General features: G+C 43.4%; 1 protein-coding gene across 1 annotated transcript in view; it reads right to left on the reverse strand.

Annotated features, from left to right (window-relative positions):
- Positions 1-18,891: 18,891 nt before the first annotated feature.
- LOC137376481 (putative nuclease HARBI1) overlaps positions 18,892-25,177 on the reverse strand; it is a 53,449-nt gene continuing 47,163 nt past the window's right edge. The window contains exon 2 of the mRNA XM_068045135.1: positions 18,892-20,483. Within this exon, the coding sequence (XP_067901236.1) occupies positions 19,099-20,316 (1,218 nt within the window). The 5' untranslated portion in view covers positions 20,317-20,483 and the 3' untranslated portion in view covers positions 18,892-19,098. The remainder of the gene's footprint in view (positions 20,484-25,177) is intronic.

Raw genomic sequence — 25,177 nt, forward strand, 5'->3', positions numbered from 1 at the left:
GGCTGTGGGAAGGCCCTCCTGATCGAGCACCCTGTGCCCCATGGAGGGCCACTCCCGAAGCCCCAACTTCCCCCACCGCACAGCACTCACCCCCTCCACATCCGACCCCCATTGCCTCGCCAGGGCCTGGCCGATTGTCCCCTGCGAGGCCCCAAAAATTTACCTTTGTTCCGGGGCCGTCCTTCACCTTGCTAGTAGTGGCACTGCTGGGACAAAGAGCTGCTGGCCCGCTGATTGGCCGGCAGCTCCATTAGGCAGGATTTCCTGCCTCAAGGAGGTGGAAGTCCCACCACGGCCAAAGGGTCTGGGGAGCAAAAAGTCCCATCGTGGCTCCCCAGGCCCGGCGAAGGCGAGTTTGCCCCTGACTTTTCGACTGTTGGGAGAGGCCTCCCACTCAAAGTAAAATTCCAGCCAGGGATTAATAGCTGCATAAAACACACACACTCACAAGGATGTAATGTAAGCAAATTAAAAGTTCAAATGTGAACTTCATCAATTGGATGATTTACCATTTAGTCGTTAATTCAGGCTTTTAAACCAAAGCTTGTTATCACCTAATTACTGCTTCCTGATTTACCACCTTTCCACTCTTACCAACCTTGGTGACCTGAGCCCTTTACCTAGATTTTTCAATTTATGAAAAGCTGCTTAGTGCATACATTAAACACTGTCAGTAGATACTGCCTGAAAGAATAACCTCTGATTAATTTGCATTGCTTGTAATCAGGTCAGTCTAACACTGGCTGAATCCCATGCATCTAGAGGTGGTAGAAGTTTTGCCACTGATAGTCAGGGAGAGTAAAGAGGTTCCAGTAAGAACCCGCTTTTCTGTTGGAGGACACTTTCAACAGAGCACACTGGAGCCATTCTGTAAGTAGGCATGAATGAGCCAATTGCAGAGTAGCGAAGCTCACTTTCCTTTGCTGTATCTGATTCTCAGGATGCTTATTCCTGTAGTATGGCACCTCCTACTGGATAGGCCATGCTGGCGATTTACCAGTTCGAGTCTACAGCACACTCAGCAATCCTTCTGATTTTAACAGCTCGACATCAATAAAAATAGAGAAAGTAACACCTTAATTTTAAAAAGAACCAATCATATATTCTATGCTGTGCTTCCATCCATTTTTAGCTGGTAGGAGAGAGGCCAATTGCTATGGTAAAGAAATTAGTGATAGCACCTTCACCCCAGCTACTACCCAACTGCACCACCACCAACACCAGGCCACCCCCACACCCCCACCCTCGACCCTGCCCAGCCGCCCATTTTCAATATTTAAGTATCTGCTAACTTAAATTAGGGATTTCTTGAGCGATATAGAATCTTATTGTCTACTTAATGCAAAGCATTAATGTAAACAAAAATGGCATTTTTAGTGATATTCTACCACATTACCTGAAAATAGTTCAGCACATGAGTAAAGTATTACTGTTTCTTAACTAACAACACTAATTATGTCATTATCCGATCTCATTTAAATGAACTAAGCTGGCACTTTCTCATTTTTGAACCTTCATTCCATGCAACGCTGATTGTAACCAGATTGTAGATTAGATTTTAATAACTCTCACAATGATACAAATAAGATTTTACCCAGCTAGGCGCATATAACAACTTTTCCCTTTGAAACAAACACTGCACTGTGTATACAGAAGGATAATTTATTTGTTTGGTGCTTCTCAATATGCTCCATGCTATTTTCTAAGTTGTGCCAAGTAACAGGTATCACCTGAGACTGACTGAGACAGTAGATGTCTGATTTTATTTCAGTTTCCTCCATGGTATCCACTTTCCACACAGTGATCTATTTGTTCTGCACCCAATATTCCTGGTGGTTCATGTTCTGCATGTCTGATTCCCTGCTGGCCAAGTAATGGAAACATGTCACAATGTTTTTACACTCAGTCTAAGCTGTAGCATTCTAGTGGAGAATATGGCCTTATTCACAGGCAGTGTACCATGCGGTACATTTTAGTCTGGATTGTGGCTTTCAGGTTATGAACTAGATTTGGAAAGTCTGAATGTTGGAATTCCTGAAGCCATCATCTAAAATAATCTCTATGCTGTTCTCTAACATGTAACAGAACTTCAACTGAGCAGGAAAAGGGCATCATTGGGCCTTTGAAAAGTGCTGAAATCCCACACCATATAAAGGCAAACAATTACACCTTAGTAATATAGACTCCGCAATACAGCAGACAAAGTGGCTGAAACCACTAGAATGTTCTATTTAAAACATTGTATTTAAGCATCATTTTACGGCCAGGATTTTGCCAAACTTTTAAATAGTTAAATAGAAAATGTATTTTTTAAATCTGTAATTAAAATGTGAATGGACACTGAAGTTGAGAAGTGCAATATAGTCGTAAAACAAGTATGTGCCCCACTATGTTGAAGGATAATATATTTTACCAGAAGGATGTTATAAAATAATTTGGGAGTGTTAGCAGTTCGAAAGATGTTGATACTAGTTCAATGCACTGTAAAATTCTCACAATTTGGTGATTAATAAAAAGGATTTTCTTTTTAGGATAGTTTTGCATTTTGCATTGTGACCTCATTATTGAATTGTAAAGTGGCAAGAAAGTTATCCTTTTCCCCTTTCTATTTTTAAAGTGGTCGGGGACACAATACATTTCTTGTTTATCTCTTTGCAGCACAGAAGGCTGTTCAGTTTATTCTGCATTTTGGGCCTCATTTGAACATTGCCTACCATTCCCCTGACTCAAGAATCAGGAAATGGAAAACAGCTCTGAGTTCACAATATCGACAACTGGTTAATGTTTGCTAGCCCCCTTCATCAAATTGGAAACAGTACCTTTGAACCGTGCTCTGATTTCAGTGGGAAACAGGAAACCCAAGCAAGTTTTACACTGTCATTTCAACCTTATGTGCCCAATTTATTTCCTTTAGTTATGGGTAGTAACACACTTCTTTCAAGATTTTTACTGTGTCACACATCTACTGCCGCACATTCTGCAAAGCTTAGTCCAGCAAGAAATGGGGCAACTCTGACTGGAATTAGGATCCCAACTATCTAATCTCCCCCAATCTTCCAATGCAACACAATGGATATAAGCATACATGGGTAAAAGCCAGTAAATGTATTTCGTATGTGCTGAGCAGCCCACTTCTTTGTTGAACAGAATATCCTTGTTTTCCAAACAGACTCCTGTCCCCATTGTAGAATTCAGTGGCATAGGGAGAAACCATTTCTCCAGCAAACAAAACAGAAAGGAAAGGGCACTACACACCCGCCAAGTATATCCATTTATTCACTCCTCACCTGAGCAAGCACTGGGGCACAATGCAGTAATATAATAAGCACTGATGAGTACCCACGAGGATGGGCAGTGTCCTATATTATGAATGCAAAAAAAGAGGAAATTAGACCTTCTATAGAGATGTTATTGAACAGTGGTTGAATTACCTGTCCTAATCTACCATCTAGTGGTACTGGAATAGATTGCAGGTTATTGAAAATCAAGAACCCTAATGTTTAAACATTGAAATAATAATGGATTAAATCCTAGTTACAGAAAATACATAGGGGATGGAAATGTGGTTCCACGACTCATTACATCAAGCAAAAAACAAACAACTGAAAATGCTGGAAAATCTTAAACAAAAACAGAAAAAGCTGGGAACACTCAGCAGTTCAGCAGCTGAGTGGAAAGAACCGATAAATTAATGGCTTTGATTTTCCGCGTGTAATGATGGCAAAACTCTCAGCATTTGCCGTCATTACTTTGTGAAACTAACAGCAGCTTCTGGCATCAGCACATGCACAGTTAAATGCGGAAATCCAGAAGTTTCTGTCAGTGATTTCCCACTCCTTTGTTGGGTGTGCTGTTGAGGTGTTCTCAGATGGAGATCAATTAGAAAAACTGATTTGACATGAGTTATTTTACACTATTATTCTTAATATAAAGACCCTTCAAAAAGTTATGCCTTGTTGAATGAGGTGTAACTGTGTTTTAATGGCATACAAAGTCATAATTATTACTGAACAACCTCTCTGGCCCTGAAATTCTAATGTTATATTCCTGAAATATCCAATTTCTTCAATCCATGATAAAAATTCTAGATATTTTTTAAATAATAAAAAGGGTTTTTTTAAGTTTGTGTGATATTGTGATATCTATGTTACTCTCATTTGTATGACCCAATTCTGGGTAAAATTCTAAAAATTGAATGATCAAACCTGTTTGTTACTTCCTGGTTTGCTGTCTGTGAGAATTCTTCAATGTTTGATGAAATTACTGTTGCTGGATGTTAGAGATCCCCTATAGCAGGCACCAGAATGAAATTAACTTCAGGAAAGGTGAAAGCCACAGCACAGAGTTTGCTAGATATTTGTGGAAAGCTTTCTTCAAGGTCAGTGGCAAGTGCTGTCACTTCGCTGCTGACCACAAATTTGGGCAATGTTTCAAATGGAGATCCTTCATCAGTTTCTGTTTTGTTACATTAAACTTAAAGCACTTCTTCATTAAGGACTAGAAAAAAATCTTTAACATGGTTATAATGCTTCAGACTGTTATACACTGGGTTGGATTCTGTAAGCTAAAAACAAACACAAGGCAAATACTGAAGATGATTCATGGCAATGGATAAACGAAAAGGGCGAATCACTGAGAAGTTTCTCCTGCACTTGCACTGTGCCTCTAAGGGAAGAGCCCCAGAAATCCCAGAAAAAACCATAAACAGCAATTTTTCTGGGTTCCTGGGGTGCTTCCAAATATGTTGAATCTATAGAACCTGTTCTTGGAATATGTAATTTTAGCACTGAATAATGAATTGCTCCTTGCACGGAGTTGCAATATGACCTGAATTACAGTGAACCAGGATCAAATCTAGACAGCTAACACCCATTTAATCCACTTCTGGTCAAACCCTTGTAAAACAGGGCTTGACTGTGCGGGCTGGAGTGTCCTCCATATTTGTGCCCAAATACACCCATAATCTGGTTGCCAATCAATTTTGTGGCTTAAAATGTTGTGGAATTTTGTGTTAAAGTCAGTAACACATATAACTACAATGCATCCAAATGTCCTCAATTTTTTACATCCATCCATCAATCCCTCAGCCTGAACACATCTCCACCCATAAAACTGCCCATTTTCCTGACTCTCAAACGTGTTTGAATTCGACTTGTTCAAGGGGCTCTCTCAAAATTGCAACTGGAATTTCAGCATAGCAGGAAACAAAGTCATTCTTCTGTTTTTTTAATTGCAATTATTTGAGTCTGAAAAAAAATTCCTCATTGAGACATACTTCCTATTTTCTGTTCCTTTTAATGCACTTTGATGGTATAGGTGGCTATGGAGATAGTGGATGAATTGGTGGTTAGCTTTCAAAATTCTACAGATTCTGGAAACTTTCCTGCAGATTGGAAAGTAACAAATGTAACCCCACTATTTAAGAAAGGAGGGAGAGAGAAAATGGGGAACTATAGACCTGTTAGCCTGACATCAGTAGTAGGGAAAATCTTGGAATCAATTATAAAGGATGTGAGAACAAGACACTTAGAAAATAATGATGTGATTGGGCAGAGTCAACATGAATTTACAAAAGGGAAATCATGTTTGACAAATCTGTTGCAGTTCTTTGAGAATGTTATTTGTAGCATAGATAAAGGAGAACAAGTGGATGTAGTGTATTTGGATTTTCAGAATGCGTTTGATAAGATCCCACACAGGAGGTTAGTAAACAAAGTTCGAGTACATGGGATGGGGGGGAATACACTGGTATGGATTGAGAATTGATTAACAGACAAAAAATAGAGAGCAGTCTTGCTGCAATTGTATAGAGCCCTGGTGAGACTGCACCTAGAGTATTGTGTACAGTTTTGGTCTCCTCATCGAAGGATGGATATACTTGCCGTAGAGGGAGTGCAACGGACGTTCACCAGACTAATCCCTGGGATGGCAGGATTGTCTTATGAGGAGAGATTGAGGAAACTGGGCCTTTATTCTCTAGAGCTGTGAAGAATGAGATGTGATCTCAGTGAAACTTACAAAATTCTTACAGGGCATGATAGGGTGGAAGTGAATAGGATGTTTCCCCTGGCAGGTGAGTCTAGAACCAGGGAACATAGTCTCAGAATAAGAGTTAGGCCATTTAAGACTGAGAAGAGGAGGAATCTCTTCACTCAGAGGGTGGTGAATCTTTGGAATTCTCTACCCCAGAGGACTGTGGAAGCTCAATTATTGAGCATGTTCAAGACAGAAATCAATAGATATCTAGATACTAATGACACCAAGGGATATGGGGATAGCACGGGAAAGTGGCGTTGAGGTAGATGATCAGCCACGATCTAACTGAGTGGTGAAGTAGGCTCGATGGGCTGAATGGCCTACTCCTGCTCCTATGCTCCTATGTTCCTATGTTCCTAAGACGCATTAAAACAAAAAAAACTTTTCAAATGACAGTTTCCTAAACATGTTTTGCTTCATGTGCAAGAACAATAATTAATTGAGTTGAAACTTATATTTTATGTCTTAAAGAAGAAGTAGTATATGATGTGGGTTTACTATTTTCTATAGCCCAATTGTTTATGCTGATTTATTCCCATTACACCCATTTCAAATTTGGTAATATTCTAATACAAGGGGAGGATGCATGTGTGTAACTTGACATCGGCAAAATGGGCACAGTTTCGGCTTGTGCCTAAGGAGGGAACTTAGGCATTCTGTGGCACTAGCTCCACTGCAGCACATGCTAAGAACACAAAGTTATAGATATTTAGACAATCCAGCATCAATGAAAACACAATGAAAAGCAAACTGACAAGCAATAACCAATATGAATTGCAGATAATAGTCCAATCAAAAGGAATCAGATGACAACCATAAACCTTAAGAGCAATATGGAACTATCCGAGAGATAGCATCTGAATCACCTGATCAAATTGTTGTTAGATATTTTTGTCAACAGACCTATTGTGCAAAAAGCAGAGCAGTCAAATTTCCAGTTTACCTTTACTACCTCGTGTTATGTATTAGCTTTTCCTGCATGGACGTAAATAGCGTAGAGATGTTGGAAGCTTGAACAGTACAGGCATTGACACCCACCTGCAAGGAGACACTGAACATGATATTTGGAAGCTTACCTTTCAGCATAACTTCACAGTTTCAGTAAAAGGTCTGGAATTCAGCAGCAGCGACAAGGTTTGCCCTGCAGCAATATGGCTAGGTATGCAAGTATCCAAAAGGGCTGAAAGATTGTCTTTCCTTGTGGCCACAAGGTGTTCCGGGATGAGAGCAAATTCTATGTGGCAAGTATACATCGCCCATATTCTTTGCATAGACAAATGCTGTGTCACCTTAAAAACAGAAAATGCTGGAAACACGCAGCAGGTCAGACTGAACCTGTGGACAAAGAAACAAAGCTAGCACTTAGAGAGAGAAACTAAGCTAACATTTCAGCTCATCAGCAGTTCTGATATATTAACTCTGTTTCTCACCCCATGGGTTATGTCTGATCTGCTGAGTGTATCCAGCATTTTCTGTTTTTATTCCCAATTTCCAGCACCTGCAATATTTTGCTTTTGTGTTGCTGTGCAGCCTTACCTTGCCGGTCTTCCTGAAGCTGCCAAACATCTCATTCACCCACTCCCAGTCCTGGGGATGGTGGAGACTGTTGGTTCTTTGCACCAACTCATCCCAAACAGAGTGGCTCTCCTGTGATGAGGCTGCTACTGCCTCAAACAATTCTGTTCCCTGTATTTTCCACTCACTCCAGCAGCACCATGTGTGTTGCATCTTGTTACGGCCAGGTTAGGCGGAGTCACAAGGCTCCCCTCTTGTCCTTCCTCTTATTTGACCACAATAGGTTTTATTCCTTTTTAAACAGTGGTTGTGCTTACCACCTCAGTGAGTGTTTTACCTTTTACCTTTGTCGTGATCATAAAAGAACCAATTGGACAGGTTTTCTTGAGTTTAAACAAGAAAGAGGTGAGTTTATTATACTTAACAATCTAAACCCGATCTAAATAAAATAAAAAATATGCCACACGTTCACACACACACTCACACGAGAATCACACACACACAAATAGATTACAGACAGGAGTAGATTTGTGATTGTCCAAAACAAATAAAAATTAATACACGGTCTGTTGGGTTGTTGGGTTGGTTGATTCTGTTGTCTTCCGACTGAAGTTGTGTTCCCCCTTGGAGTCTTTGGCTGGTAGAAGTGCACTTTGTGGCTGGCCTACCTGGCTCAGGGTTTTCTTGGAGGCAGATTTGCAGGTGGTGTTCTTCCCCTGGTGTCTTTGTCTTGGATCTAGCAACTGACAGCCAGGCTTTGCACGCCCCACCAGGCCTTCTGAAGAGAGAGAGAGAGAGACAGCCTTTCTGGCTCTGCACAGTTTGAGTCCATGGCTTGTCTGCCTTGTTCAAGGGAAATTCCCAGCTTTCACAGAGACGGACAGACAGTCACATGACTGCCTCAGTGTATTCTCTGGTACCTTCAATGAGATTCAAGATTAAAGATAAGGCATTTGCACCAATCTTCAGCCAAAAGTGCCGAGTTGATGATCCATCTCGGCCTCCTCCTGAAGTCCCCAGCATCACAGATGCCAGACTTCAGCCAATTCGATTCACTCCGCGTGATATCAAGAAACGACTGAAGGCACTGGATACTGCAAAAGCTATGGGCCCTGACAATATTCCGGCAATAGTCCTGAAGACCTGTGCTCCAGAACTTGCCGCGCCCCTAGCCAAGCTGTTCCAGTACAGCCAAAATACTGGCATCTACCCTACAATGTGGAAAATTGCCCAGGTATGTCCTGTACACAAAAAGCAGGACAAGTCTAATCGGCCAATTAACGCTCCATCAGCCGACTCTCAATCATCAGTAAAGTGATGGAAGGTGTCATTAACAGTGCCATCAAGCCGGACTTGCTTAGCAATAACCTGCTCAGTGACCCTCAGTTTGGGTTCGGCCAGGGCCACTCAGCTCCTGACCTCGTTACAGCCTTGGTTCAAACATGGGCAAAAGAGCTGAACTCAAGAGGTGAGGTGAGAGTGACTGCCCTTGACATCAAGGCAGCATTTGACCAAGTATGACATCAAGGAGCTCTAGCAAAACTGAGGTCAATGGGAATCAGGGGGAAAACCCTCTGCTGGCTGGAGTCATACCTAGCGCAAAGGAAGATGGTTGTGGGTGTTGGAGGTCAATCATCTGAGCTCCAGGACATCACTGCAGGAGTTCCTCAGGGTAGTGTCCTCAGCCCAATCATCTTCAGCTGCTTCATCAATGACCTTCCTTCAATCATAAGGTCAGAAGTGGGGATGTTCACTGATGACTGCACAATGTTCAGCACCATTCGTGACTCCTCAGATACTGAAGCAGTCCGTGTAGAAATGCAGCAAGACCTGAACAATATCCAGGCTTGGGCTGATTAGTGGCAAGTAACATTTGCGCCACACAAGTGCCAGGTAATGACCATCTCCAACAAGAGAGAATCTAATCATCTCCCCTTGATATTCAACAGCATTACCATCGCTGAATCCCCCACTATCAACATCCTAGGGGCTACCATTGACCAGAAACTGAACTGGAGTAGCCACATAAATACCGTGACTACAAGAGCAGGTCAGAGGCTAGGAATCCTGAGGCGAGTAACTCACCTCCTGACTCCCCAAAGCCTGTCCACCATCTACAAGGCATAAGTCAGGAATGTGATGGAATACTCTCCACTTGCCTGGATGAGTGCAGCTCCAACAACACTCAAGAAGCTCGACACTATCCAGGACAAAGCAGCCCGCTTGATTGGCACCCCATCCACAAACATTCACTCCCTTCACCACCGATGCTCAGTGGCAGCAGTGTGTACCATCTACAAGATGCACTGCAGCAATGAACCAAGGCTCTTTAGACAGCACCTTCCAAACCTGCAACCTCTATCAACTAGAAGGGCAAGGGCAGCAAATACATGGGAACACCACCACCTGCAAGTTCCCCTCCAAGTCACACATCATCCTGACTTGGAACTGTATCGCCATTCCTTCACTGTCGCTGGGTCAAAATCCTGGAACTCCCTTCCTAACAGCACTGTGGGTATATCTACCCCCAAATGGACTGCAGTGGTTCAAGAAGGCAGCTCACCACCACCTTCCCAAGGGCAATTAGGAATGGGCAATAGATGTTGGCCTGGCCAGCGTCGCTCACATCCCATGAATGAATTAAAAAAAAGTTTAAAAATTTCAATCTCTCATGCCTAAATATGCCAATGTTTACATTTGGAGGGGTTTGCCCTTTCAATGGTAGTGTTCCAGGATGGCTTTGAATGTCATGCTAATGAAAGCAATCTCAGGTAGTTCAATCAATAGAGAAAGTCATTGTTTTGGGTACAGGCTCATCAGTCTCCTCTTGGATGCCTTTGAATATGCAAGGTGTTTCAGATGCAAATTGCAGTGGCCATCTTGGCTGTCAGTTTTTAAAAAGTTAACTGTAGGATTTTTTCCATTAAAAGTTTAATGCAAGCTTCCAACTGATGAATTAAAATTCCTCCTTTGGCATAGCAGGTTTTCTTGACAATCTGAACATGGGACCTCGCTACTTATTACAAATTGCAAGATCTGTATAACCGATATTGACAGATCAATAACAGATCTGTAACTAGCACCAGCAGCACTTTGACAGCAATTCCCAACAGAAAACACTGCTCCCTTCCCAATGCTGATGCATTGCCAACATCGCAGAGCCCATCCCCGCCACGTGATTGGGGATGGCGGACCACCCTGCGAATGGAAATGAGCTGTTGCGTGCTAGATCACAGTGGTGTGTGGTCTGCACATGCACACTGCCATATCTTTCACCCACCACCACTCCCAGCAGCAGGAGAATAAAATTCATCCCGTTAGCTTTGTTGTACTTAAACCAAACTAATTAAAATAATAAACTACACGCCAACTTTCACTCCCACACACACACTAGGGGTTTACACACACACAAATAGGTTACAGGGTGGGCAAGGGTAGATTGGCTGAGTTAGAGTCCATAGAAAAAAAGGTATACAGTCTGTGAAGTTTGGTGATTCAGCTGGCTTCTAGCTGAATTCAGTGGTCCTGAGGCTTCTAGTTTGAAGAGGCAGATGACTGGTTCAGTGGGTCTCTTGGAGACAGCGATGTGGATGATTTCCTCCATGGGATTTCTGATTGTAGGCAGAGTATGCAAAGGTGGTCAGTCAACAGGCAGGATTTGAAGCTTGCAAGCTGGAATGGAGAGAAAGAGAGAGAGAGAGAGGGACCCCCACTTGGGACTGCACGTGTCAGAGCCCTGATGCTTCTCCTTTCTGCTGCAGAGAGATACCAGCTTAAAGCCATGGGGGAGGGGGGAGGGCTTGTCACATGACAGTGACTCAGTGATTGAAGCATATTATTTAACAGTGTATTACATCTTGCTAAAAAAAGAACTGGCAGTTCCCTTAAACTTCCTGGGTCCTGGTTCTTTCTGGGATGAGCAGATATTTTGTCTCCCTCACGGGCCTTGCAATGTAGGATACAGTGTTGCAAATTAGGCGGCCATTTTACGCTGCTAGCAAAGTCATCTTTTATCTGTTCCTTTTTAAATTTCTTAAAAAATATATAAATTCAGATCTCCAGTCAGTGGATTAAAGATATTTATCATTCAACAAAGCAAATTGGAAGTTGGGTCTCACAATGGTCTACGCTTTTACTTTTAAACAAAGTCCTGATGTCAGCTTGCTGAGTCTACACTGGCATTAGGGAACAAAGAAGATCAAGTAATTTATATTTAAAAGTGCTGATGATGGCATGAGAGCTACATATTTGCTGTTGGCTGCATTCTTCTAAAATAAAAGAAAGCTACCTTGTTAGTGATAGTTAAATTGTGACTTATACCACATGGGACGTAAATGCTGCTCCATACAGAAAATGGCTGGTTTGCTTGGTTTTGTTACATGATTCTCCTAATTGCAAATCTGTTTTATATTCCCTTTATACTGCAGCCACACTTTTCTGCAACATGCTAGGCTTTTGATGATCTGGAACCTGCCCCTTTTACATTGCAGGGCAAATTTTAAAGCACTGGTAACAACCATGTTGCTGGCTTGTACAGCGGAGCTCAGTGCTTGTCCTGGTGAAGACCACACAAAATGGTAATCAGCAGCGTTTCCTTCAACTGTTGTGTCCACTATTACTTGCCATTTCCAAGGCTGTGGCCATAATGACCTGAAGACAGTTCCTTTTGAAATGGTACTCCATGCTACCAAAAATACATATCCAGCCACATTTACATTAAAGTTCTGCCACTGAAGATGGGTTACCCAGAGTTGCAGCACTATAAAAGGAGCATTAGTCGTTGTGATCTAATGCAGTAAGGATGTATTTAAGAGACCATTGCCCGCCTCCTTCTGGAATGTGCCTTTGCAAAACAGGTCTGGAAAGCGATGCAGTGATTTCTTTTCCAGGTTCATCCTGAGCAGCTCCGTAGCAGTCTACAGGCTGTTCCCAGGGATGTACACCAAGATAAACATCAACTGCTGCTGGAGGACCATCAACTCAATGAAAGGTGCACTTTGATCTGCCCAAAACTTGCTGATCTTCTAGTGCAAAGAGCTATCAGTGACCAAGTGTTGCAGACTGGCACATTCCAAGGTCCAGGACTACATGCTGAGGGATGCACTAAAGCTTGGGGCAGCACTACTGTGCAAGGCCCTCCCGCCATAGTATACCAAGGGGCTGGAAACCGCGTAAAACCCCCTTGGGCTGTATGCACCAGAGAATGTTTTTAATACATAATGCAAATATACCTTGTAAATATAACCTGGAATGACACGGGTAATAAGGCACCTCATGTACTGTATTGAAAGAAACTGATCTGTATTGCACTTTATGAAATGTCCAATTTGAATTGTTTTGTAATGTAGTTTTACAAATTTCATAAATAAAGTATATTTGTGGGAAAAAATTAATTGGATACAAATTGACAGCAGTTAAATTAGAGTAATGTACAGTGGGACATCCCCATGACCTGCCATTTCTGCCTGAATATCTGGATTTAGGATTACTTACATGGCAAGCTTCTGCTCACTATAAGGATTGCCTATAAGGGCTCATGCATGCCTTACCAGAATATTGGGACTGTTGCACTTCAGCAGCTAGTGGAACGACACGATGCTTATTAATGGATGACTAAAAGGAACTGCCAGGTTCACTGATGAAGCAGTGAAGGTGCTGCTATATGAAGTAGGTGAAAGGAGGGGCGCCATGTTTGGCAAACCAGGACACCCTTCCCAGAAGACAGTAATCCACAATTCCTGGGCGGAAGTGGCTGCCAGAGATTATGCTGTCTCCATTTAAAGGACTTGAAACAAATGTGAAAGCAGATAACAAATAGCCATATGGCAAGGCTAACCAACAGTATTTGCTATATTAAATAGATGGCCCAACTATGCCATTCACCAAGTGCTTTGTCTTAGCCTGTTTTTCATTTACTGCTAGCCCGTATAAAGGAGACCGCTGTGCAGCTCCTGGAATGTTTATCCATAGTACAGCAGGGCACACATTCAAGCTGCAACTTACAACTGAAACTTTTGTCACAATATCATTGTAATAAGGGCTTCACCCCAAATATCTAGTGGTGTTATGCATGCCCATTATTGTGCACGTATAATAATACTGTAACCAGCAATAGATTGTTATTGAATGTTCTTTTGAAACTCCATCATCTCAATATTACAATTCTGAAAATTTTTAGGTCACAATCCCAGTGGCTATGGCAGGATCATGCCCATTAGTGCCTTCATGTGCTGACCACAAGGTAGTTTATGAGGTTAGCAGGAGGGCAGCTCAATTAAATGGGACTAGCAGGTGTCTGCATCACTATAGGCAGATCTCCAGTGCTTGCCTGCCCCATACAGTCAGGATATCTTGCACCTCCCTGCCAATGGAAGGATTGACCAAGCATCCCCAAAACCCCACTGCATTCTCCCTTGGCTCACCATGCAATAGGTAGATCTGGCTTACATTTCTAAGATTTCCACGGCTCTCTCACCAAAGTTACAGTGGAAAAGTGGGAGAACCCCCATGGATAATCACCTGCTAGTCTGTCTTCCCCTTCAGATCTATTCCACATAAAATGATTGTCTTATAATGAAAACATTGTGATATATGACTGAGAAGCTACCATTGACCTATATGATTAGGTGCTTCTGGTTACTGACCAGTTTAACATTGATGGAGTGGAAGTCCATTCTGTTCTTAGATTTTCCTTATAAAGGGCATAACATTGTTCCTATTTGTTGAAATGTCCACTTGGGTGCCATCAATAATCCCTGTACTTTTGGGAAATTCAGCATTGCAGTGAAATTGGACAGCCCTGAAAAGTTTCTGCTCCTGTTCAGTGGTGATTTTTTTAAAGTATTGATCCAGTTGTTATTTCAGATTAGTTGATATTGCAGATGTCCAATAATATGGAAGGAGTCAAAAACATAAAAGTTGGTGATAGTGGTGACGTTGATTATCACTGGCACAAAGATTTACTTCAGGTCTCTTGCATTGCACAGCTCTGTAATTGCCTCGGGTGAAGTTAAGCCTGCAAAGGTTGTTCTCCTTTTGTATTGACAAATTCTATGTCCTGATCTATAGAAATGGCTGGAGGATCATTTGTCTGATTTCCCTGGCATCCTATCGATGGTTTTCTTCATCCTGTTCCATCAAACCAGCAAGAGGGGAGCTCCAAAATCAATCCTCACAGCTTTAAACAGAATGATAAGTAAATGATAGGTGAAGTCTAGCTATAAGAGATTCCACACATCAGGCAAAGATATGACTGGCCTTTAATATTCATTTTCAGTGGATGAATTTTTCCTGGGAAGGATTTCTCCAGGGAACATGGAGAATCAAGGGCTAAATTAGAATGGCCTCATTCTGTGCAATGGCAAACAACACTAGCAGGAAAATAAGTATGCAATTTTTTGCGGTGCTCATTGTCTGCTGGATTAATTTTTACTTTAACATTACCAATGATGGAATTCCAATGCATTATGATAAAGGTACAAAGCATTACTATAGACGAAGATTCAACCCCAACAATCCCTAAATTCTGTGGCCCTGGAACCACAAAATGAATGCTATCTGTGTTGGTCGGACAGAGTTTGGGTTGCAGTCCATTAGCACCAAGTTCTTATCGTAAATTGTACCCTATGGGAAAAGTGGCAAATGGAATTCCATCTGGAGAAGTGTCTTTAATGCATCGGTGCAGACTCGATGGGCCGAAGGGCCTCTTCTGCACTGTATTATTCTGTGATTCTGTGAATACCTTTGGGGAGGAAAATCAAGGCAAGGGAATACACAATGAATGGTAGGATTCTGAAAAATGTAGAGGAACAGAGGGACCTTGGAGTATATGCCCACAGATCCCCAAAGGTAGCAGGACAGGTAGATAAGGTGGTCAAGAAGGCATATGGGATACTTTCCTTTATTGGCCAAGGCATAGAGTATAAGAGCAGAGAGGTTATGCAAGAACTGTATAAAACACTAGTTAGACTGCAGCTAGAGTACTGCACAGAGTTATGGCCATCACATTACAGGAAGGATGTGATCACACTGGAGAGGATACAAGGGAGATTTACAAGGACATTGCCAAGAATGGAGAATTTTAGCTATGAGGAAAGATTGGAGAGGCTAGGGTTGTTTAGCTTGGAAGAGAGGAGGCTAAGGGGATATTTAATTTAGGTGTATAAAATTAAGAGAGGCCTAGATAGAATGGATAGGAAGGGACCTATTTCTATTATCTGAGACTTCAATTGACAGGGGGCATAGAATTAAAGTAATTGGCAAAAGGATTAGAGGGGAGTTGAGTAAATCTTCACCCAGAGGGTGAAAACATTTGGATGTGCACTTGGTATGACATAACATACAAGGCTGCAGACCAAGAGCTGAGGTGGGATTAGGCTGGCACGAACACAATGGGCCGAATGGTTTCCTTCTGTTCCATAAATAGGAACATAGGAAATAGGAGTAAGAGTAGGCCATTCGGCCCCCTCAAGCCTGCTCTGCCATTCAACTATGACTGATCTTCTACCTAAATGCCATTTTCCCACACTGTCCCCATATCCCTTGATATCCTTAATATCTAGAAATCTATCAATCTCTGTCTTGAGTATACTCACTGACTGAGCCTCCACAGCCTTCTGGGGGAGAGAATTTCACAGATTTATCACACTCTGAGTATAGAAATTTCTTCTCATCTCAGTCCTAAATGGCCTGCCCCTTATTCTGAGACTGTGCCACCTGGTTCTAGACCCCCCATCCAGGGGAACCATCCTTCCTGCATCTACCCTGTCGAGCCCTGTAAGAATTTTGTATGTTTCAATGAGATCACCTCTCATTCTTCTAAACTCTAGAGAATATTCGCCCAGTCTCCTCAATCTCTCATCCTAGGACAACCCATCCATCCCAGTATGAGTCTATTGAAACTTCATTACACTACCTCTATGGCAAGTATATCCTTCATGAAGTAAGGGGACCAAAACTGCACACAATACTCCAGGTGCGGTCTCAACAAGGCTCTATACAATTGCAGCAAGACTTCTTTACTCCTGTACTCAAATCCTCTTGCAATAAAGGTTAAAATATCATGGCCGGAATTTTACCTTAATCGCTGGCTCCAGTACAGGTGGAGCTCAAACGGATGCGGCCTCCGCTCCAGCGCTGTATCTCCTGTCCACTGGAATCACGCACGGGGCAGCCAATTAGCGGCCTCGCGGCGTAACTGAGACCTGAATCGGCTCGTGCGGGTGGGAAGATATACATCATTGGGGGCGGGACCACATCTGGGAATGTCTGACGTAAACCCTTGAAAAAGGTTTAGTTCAATGAAATTGACCAGGTAGTCATTCATTGTTTGTAAATCTGCTGTATTAGTTGTGGTGCACTGAGAGGCTGCACTTTTGTTAGGGCAGAAGGACTTAGAGATTTCAAGACAGGTGGAGGAAGTCATGGAGGAGAGAAGCACTCACTCAGCCCCCCGTTTTTCGGATGCATCACTACAGATCCTCCTTCAGGTGGTTGAGGAGAGGCGTGAGATCCTGTTCAACCCAGACGGTAGAAGGCGTCCGTCTAAAGTGACAAAGAGGGCCTGGCTGGAGGTCGCGGAGGAGGTCAGCAGTCGTGGCGTCGTTAGGCGCACATGGATACAGTGCCGCAAGAGCCTCAATGACCTGCTTCGCTCTGCCCGGGTAAGGGGCATTCCTCATTCATCTAATCGTTATTTTGTCAAGGGAGGGTGTATTTGTATTCATGATGCAATGTGGAACCCCTGTGTGATCATTGCCTGGCTGCCTCCTTGCATTGGGATGCAAGATGGGCATATGTGAGATGAACGTTGAGGAGGGTTTGATGAGGGAAAGCTCAGCAATGGCACAGCAGTTAAATGCCACATCAACCCATTTGGGTGATTGCGTGACATGCCCACAAAAATGTTTGAACTAATTTTTTTTCTTTAATTAGGAAAAGAGGGCACACAACGCCCGAGAGAGGTCCCGGACAGGTGGTGGCGTGGCCTGTCCTGCATTCTTCAGTCGAATGGAGGAGGGCGCATTGATGATAGCAGCGGAGGAAGGAGGACAAGCCGTAGCAGATGGCGAGGCCGGTGGACATGGCCATGAGAGTGAGTGATCCGGAAAGTGGTGTATTAGTGCATTTCGGGGGGGGGGGGGCGGGGGAGGAGGCAGGGTGGGGGAGCGTTGGTGGGACAATGTTGTGATGATTGACTAATGAACATAATTTTGCCCTCAAATGTCACATCACACTGATGTGACCATAATGGACTCAAATACATGTTCTCAACTCTGGCTTTCTGATCAACCTGATCAATATGATTTTCCCAGCAGGTGACCAACAGCATGGAACAGGAAGCATCTCCATTGTACTACCATCCACCTCTGAGGTTGAGGAGGGTGCCTCAGAGGGCGCACCGTCACATCCTCATGACGCACCAACCACCAGCACAGATACAGTCACCTCAGTTGGGATTTCCGTGTCCGTGGAATCGATTTCACATCCAGGTGTCAGCACAGCACAGGAGCCGGGCCAGCCACCAGAGGCAGAATCGGCCGATGCCTCACACAGTTGGAGGAGTGTGGGAGGCCAGGCCAGTGCAGAGCAGCAAGCTGCTGACATGCCTTTGAGAACATCCATTCAGTGGGAGATGTTGCAGGTGCAGCAAGTGGTCCTTGGAAATCTGGCGGAGTTGCCTGAGACATTGGGCGCGATTAATCAGACTCTAGCTACAACCATCCAGAGTATGAGTTCTGCTAACTCTCAGGCAATTGAACATCTGGCTTCCTCAGTTGACAGATTGGCAGCTGCAGTGGAGGGGCCAGTTCTGGATGCACTTTGTGACGTCAGATCCAGTGTGGCCTCCCTGGACCAGAGCACCAGAGAGCAGAATCTGATGCGCTGGCGCCAGATCAAGGCCGCTCATCCCTCTGATGTCACCATTGAGGATCGTCCGAGCCTCACGAGGGCACAGGGGCAGCAGATCGCATATGGGAGCTCCTCTCAGGGCGCCTCTGATGCATCCTCCAGCTCCTTGCTCCCTCTGCCAGGGACATGTGATCTGCGAAATCCCAGGGTGTTACAGGGTGCTCATGAGATTTCTCAGGAGAACCCGGAGATGCCGGGGCCCTCACGGCCGCGAGCAAGCAGAGGACGTCCGCCAAAGTCATCACAAGCAGGGCAGCAAACAGCTCAACCACCTGCCTCTGGTGTGTCTGGTGGTGAGGGATCATGCACCCGAAAGAGCACTCGGAAAAGATTTAAGAAATCACTTTAACATCAATACTGGTTCACAGGGTGAATTGAAATTTTATTTGAATGTGTTACAAAATATTGTAATAAATTGGGTTCTCTGAGATTTTGTCATGGCTTTCCTCAAGTCAAATCCAACATTGTTGCTCAACAAAAGTAGTTCAACATGTGAGGTCTCACATTTGGGTGGCGTTCCTCATGATGTGAAGGATTGCATCGTCGCATTCTCTCTCCCCGTGAAGGTGAGTGAATTTGCCTTTTCAGAGCCTCACAATTAGTCTTGTCATACGTTAATCCCAATTGTCCGAAAATTTACAGACTCTCAATGGAAACGCCTATTAAAGACTCCCTGGTCTCTCGAGCAGTTAAAGCCAAATTACATTTAGCTTCCTCTCCATGACCATCAAGTGAGTGGTGTCCAGCTTCATCATCAGAAACATCATCGTCATCTGATGACACATCGCGCTGACATTGATCCAGGGCCTCTCCATTTTCAATCGCCAGGTTATGCAAGGCACAGCAGACAACAATTATTCTTGAAACCCTTGATGGTGCATACTGCAGTGCTGCACCTGAGCGGTCAAGACACCTGAACCTCATCTTAAGCAAGCCTATAGTTGGTTCGATGGTCACTGTGGTGGCCGCATGGCTCACATTGTATCGTTCCTCCGCATGATCCCTTGGATTCCTCACTGGTGTCATGAGCCATGTCTTCAGAGGATAACCCCTGTCGCCAAGTATCCATCCCTCTTTTCCGTCTGGAGGGCTGAAAAGTGCAGGTACCTGGGAGTTTCTGAGAATTAAGGCATCATGAAAACTCCCAGGGTAACGTGCACGCACCTGCATGATTCTCTTACGATGATCACAGACGAGCTGAATGTTCATTGAATGGTATCCCTTGCGGTTAATGAATGCCCCCGACTGACGTGCTGGGGCTCTAAGGGCCACACGAGTACAGTCGATCACGCCCTGTACCATTGGAAAGCTGAAGCCTCTGGCTCTCTCAGCCTGACTAGTGTTGTCCGTCTTGAACGTGATGAAATGGTTAGCACGTTGGAACAATGCATCAGTCACAACCTTGATGCAATGGTGCGCTTCTGCTTGTGAGACACCGCACAAGACTGTCGCGGAGGCTTGGAATGAGCCATACGCATAGAAGTTAAGAGCTATTGTAACCTTTAGAGCGACCGGCATTGGATGGCCACCGATACAGTTTGAGGACACATCCTCTGCCAGCATCTCACAAAGAGATGTGACAGTCTTCCGTGACAGCCGCAGTCTTCTTCTGCACTGGCGCTCTGACAGCTGCAGGTAGCTCAGACACGGTCGGTATGCCCGTCCTGCTGGGTAGGCATGTCTCCTGACATGTGTTCGCTCCAGGGCGACTCTGCCACCTGCTCTCCCTCCCACATCACGATGGTGCATTGGGTCAGCTTGTTGCACATTCCCCTGCCCATTTGTCCTTCTGTCCCTCACAGGGGCAAGATCCTCCTCATCTGATGATCCATCTCCAGATTGAACAATTCCCATTGCTGTACTCCTCACCAGATGCTCTGACCACAGGTATTAGCTTCCAGCAGTTAGGACTGGCTCACGAGATCCCCTTCCTTTCATCACATAAATCAAAGTTGATGGGTCCCCATCAGCAGTGCAGAACATTCAGATGAATCCTTTAGCACTAGTTGCAAGTCACACACCTTGTCAGGATATACAAATAGCATTAGGATTATTTCAGAGTAAAACTAAAAATTGTACTTCCAACTCCCTCCTGAATCAATGCCTGCCGCCCTTATGAGCCTGCCGGTTGGCTGAAACACCCCACGAGCCGATGTACAGACGTTAAATCAGACCTCATACGTAAAATTGTAGTCAATTGCTTTCTAAATGACCTCAATTACCTTTCAATTACTTGTAGTCGGGGGCAAGCGCAGACTCGCTCACGCCCAACGTCCGACATTGGTAAACTGACATCTGCGTGTAATGACGCCACGAACACGGCCCGATGTCATCACACTTCATTTTACCATCTGGACGCCTCCGAAGAGACATGTTTAATGCTGGTAAAATTCCGGCCCATGTGCTTTCCTGATTGCTTGCTTCACCTGCATGTTAGCTTTCAGTGACTTATGAACAAGGACACCCAGGTCCCTTTAGCTATTAACACTTCCCAATCTCTCACCATTTCAGAAATATGGTTCTATCTTTCTAAATACTCTGCATTTTTGTTTTTCCTAATCAAGTGGATAACTTCACATTTTTCCATATTATATTCAATTTGCCATGTTCTTGCCCACTCATTTAGTCTGTCTAAATCCCTTGAAGCCTCTTTGCATGCTCCTCACAAAGTACATTCCCACCTGGTTTTGTGTGATCAGCAAACATGGAAATATTACATCTGGTCTCCACAACCAAATCATTGAAATAGTTTGTGAATAGCTGGGGCACAAGCGCTGATCCTTGCTGTACCGCACTAGTCACAGCCTGCCAACCTGAGAATGACCCATTTATTCCTACTCTCTGTTTTCTGTCCATTAACCATTTCTCAGTCCATGCCAGTATATTAGCCCAATCCCATATGTTCTAATATTCCTTCCTAACCTCGTGTATAGGACCTTATCGAAAACCCTCTCATAAATCCATGTCCAATGGATTGGACTCTGTCCAATCCTACCATTATTTTCTAAGTGTCCAGTTATCATATCCTTTATAATAGATTCTAGCATTTTCCTTACTACTGATGTCAGGCTAACAGGTCTGTAGTTCCCTGTTTTCTCTCTCCCTCCTTTCTTAAATAGTGGGGTTACATTTGCTACCTTCCAATCTGCAGAAACCATTCCAGAATCTCTAGAATTTTGGAAGATGACCACCAACGCAGCCACTATCTCTACAGCCACCTCTTTCAACTCTCTGGGATGTAGATCATCAGGTCGAGGGGATTTATCAACTTTTAGTCCCATTACTTTCTCCTGCACTACTTTTTTTACTAATACTAATTTCTTTCAGTTCCTCATTCTTACTAGTCCCTTGGTTCTCTATTACATCTGGGAGGTCTGTTGTATCTTCCTCTGTGAAGACAGACGCAAAGTATTTGTTTAGTTTCTCTGCCATTTCCTTATTCCCCATTATAAATTCTCCTGTCTCTGCCTGTAGTGAGCTCACATTTGTCTTTGCTAATCTTTTCATATTTACATACCTATAAACACTTTTACAGTCCATTTTTATGTTTCTTGCTAGTTTACTTTCATATTCTATTTTCTCTTTCTTTATTAGTTCCTTGGTTCTTGGTCCTCCTTTGCTGAATTCTAAAAAAAGTTCCCAATCCTCAGGCTTACTACTTTTTTGGCAACTTTCTAAGCCTCATCCTTTGATATAATACAATCTTCAATTTCTCTTGTTAGCCATGGTTCGATGACTTTTCCTGCTGTGTGTTTGTGCTTCAAAGGAATGTAAATTTGTTGTAAACCATGTATTAATTCTTTAAATGCTAGCCATTGCCTGTCTACAGTCATACCTTATAGTGTAGTTTCCCAATCTACCACAGCCAATTTTCCCCTCACACCTTTGTAGTTACCTTTGTTTAGATTTAAGACTCTAGTTTTAATGTTTTCTCCATTTTTCTATGTTTCTATGTTCCTACATATGTTACAACCTTAGTGAGGAACAGAGAATCCAACATCTCCACTTCACCAGGGAGGTGCTCACTGAAATCTACCACCTGTTGCAGGCAGACTAGCGGCCTCAAAGCAGGGCAAGGACAGCATTGTCAATGTCTCTGAAGGTTACCGAGGCTATGAACATTTATACATCAGGCTCCTTCCAGGCTGGAGCAGGCAATATTTGCAAAATCTTTCAGTTTGTCATCCACTGTTGCATAAGGGATGCCACTGAGGTTTTGTATGCAAAGAGGACTGATTGCATGTCATTCTCTCTTGCTGGAGAGAAGTAGGTGGAGTGAGAAAGCAGTGTTGCCAGGATTGCAGGATTCACTCTGGTGCAGGATGCCATTTACTGTATACACGTCGCTTTGCAGGTGCTACACTTTAGGAAGGATGTGAGGTATTAGAGAGGGTGCAGAAAACGTTCATGAGAATAGTTCTATGGATGAGGAAATCAGTTATGTGGATAGATTGGAGAAGCTGGGCTGCTCTCCTTGGAAAAAGGAAGATTAAGAGGAGATTTGATAGAGGTGTTCAAAATCATCAGGTGGTTGGACAGAGTAGATAGGAAAAAACTGTTCCCATTAAGAGGAAGAATTGAGAACCAGAGGACACCAATTTACGGTGACTGGCAAAAGAAGTGGCACAATGGTGCAGTGGTTAGCACCACAGCCTCACAGCTCCAGCAACCCAGGTTCAGTTCTGGGTACTGCCAGTGCGGAGTTTGCAAGTTCTCCCTGTGACCGCATGAGTTTCCTCCAGGCGTTCTGGTTTTCTCCCACATGCCAAAGACTTACAGGTTGATCGGTAAATTGGCCATTGTAAAAAGTTGCCCCTAGTGTAGGTAGGTGGTAGGAGAATTGTGGGGATGTGAGAGGGAAAAATGGGATTAATGTAGGATTAGTATAAATGGGTGGCTGGTGGCCAAAGGGCCTGTTGTGGTGTTGTATCTCTCTATGACTCCAAGCAACAGTGACATGAGGAAAAACCCTTTTACACAGCAAGTGGTTAGGATCTGGAATGCATTGCCTAAGAGGGTGATGGAGACAGATTCAATTGTGGCTTTCAAAAGGGAATTGAATAATTATCTGAAGAGAAACAATCTGCAAGGCTACGGGGAAAAGGCAGTGGAGTGGGACTAGGTGAGTTGCTCGTGCACAGAACAGGCATGGACGCGATGAACCGATTGGCCTCCTTCTGTGCTGTAACCATTCTATGATTCTATGAAATATAATTTCTGAGATCTACAGCAACCAGAAGGGATTTCACTCCTTCAGAGTACAGCTGCTGTGCGACCATACTCATCACATCATAGAGGTCAATGATCAGTATCCTGGCAGCCGACATGATACCTTCGTAATACAACAGTTCACTCTACCATCTGCATTTGAGCCATCACAGCAAACCAAAGAGTTGCTACTGGATGACAAAGGCTATTAGCTGACCACCTGGCTCATGACTCCAGTGCACGATCCATACACGCATGGAGAGCTTGCATATGAAATATAATTAAATATTAAAGTAACCCTTTGAACAAAGCAAACTACATAGGTATGAGGAGGTGAATTAGCTAAAGTAGATCGGGAAAATAGATTAAAATACATGATGGTACTTAGGCAATGGAAAACATTTAAAGAAGTAACTCGTAATTTGCAAAGATTATACAGTTCCTTCAAGAACAAAAAAACCCACAGGAAAAGTAGTCCAACTGTGGCTAACAAGAGAAGTTAAAGATAGAATTAGCTTCAAGGAAGAGGCTTAAATTGTTGGCAATAAGATCCTGTGGATAGGGAAGATTTTAAAATTCACAAAAGATGATGACAAAATTGACAAACGAAGAGAAAATGGAATATGAGAGTGTCATGCTAGACCCCCACCTGCCAAGAATAAGGCATATTAATTTTGCGATATGGACATTAAATTTCAAACTGTTGCTGAAGTGAAGAAAGGACTTGTTTAAAAAGTTTAAAAAATCACCAGGCCCTTGGCTGGAAAAACATTTTTTGCATACTAACAGCCAGTGCTTGGAAGAACAAAGGGGCTATTCCCTGCTCCAATTTAACCCACAATGAACTTTGAGCACCAGGTATTGTGTGTAAGAAGAGACATTCCAGGGTCGGCTAAGACGAGAGAATCCACAAACAAACATGGTCAGACCAGCTAGTCACATGACTAACCTGCTTGGCAACCTGGGTTTTTCTCAATTGTACAAACAGTTTGAACTCAGAGTGTCTATTTGCTCCTGGACATAAAAAACCTCCCCTGACTGGCTCGCCACAGCCTCTCCTGTCTGCTCCCATCTCTTTCTCATGGAACTCCAAATCCATGATTCCCAAGAGAGAAATGTCTCCTACAGCGAACAAGGTTTAAGAAGAATACTGGGCCGCAACGAAAAGCAAGATCTACCTACAATCAAGGACTCTACAGTGAGCTCAAAGATTCGTAACAAAAACGCTCTTCAGCGATTGCCTCAAACTTTTCCACTTTATTTCTTCTGCTCTGTTCTGTCTCTATCTGCATGTGAGTATCACGTATGCATGCGAGCATGGGCGCATTGTGTATCCGTAGGCGTTAACCAAATTAGAGTTTAAGTTTAAGAAATTTCAACTTTTCTTCTTTAAACTTAAGAAAACCTGTTTGTGCTGGTTTATTTGCCTTATAATTGGAAAGCAGTGAACAAGTATTCACCAAGGGGGAGCTAAAAACACGGTGTGTTTAATTTAAAACTCTGTTAC

Source organism: Heterodontus francisci, chromosome 13, assembly GCF_036365525.1.
Source record: "Heterodontus francisci isolate sHetFra1 chromosome 13, sHetFra1.hap1, whole genome shotgun sequence".
Taxonomy (NCBI): domain Eukaryota; kingdom Metazoa; phylum Chordata; class Chondrichthyes; order Heterodontiformes; family Heterodontidae; genus Heterodontus; species Heterodontus francisci.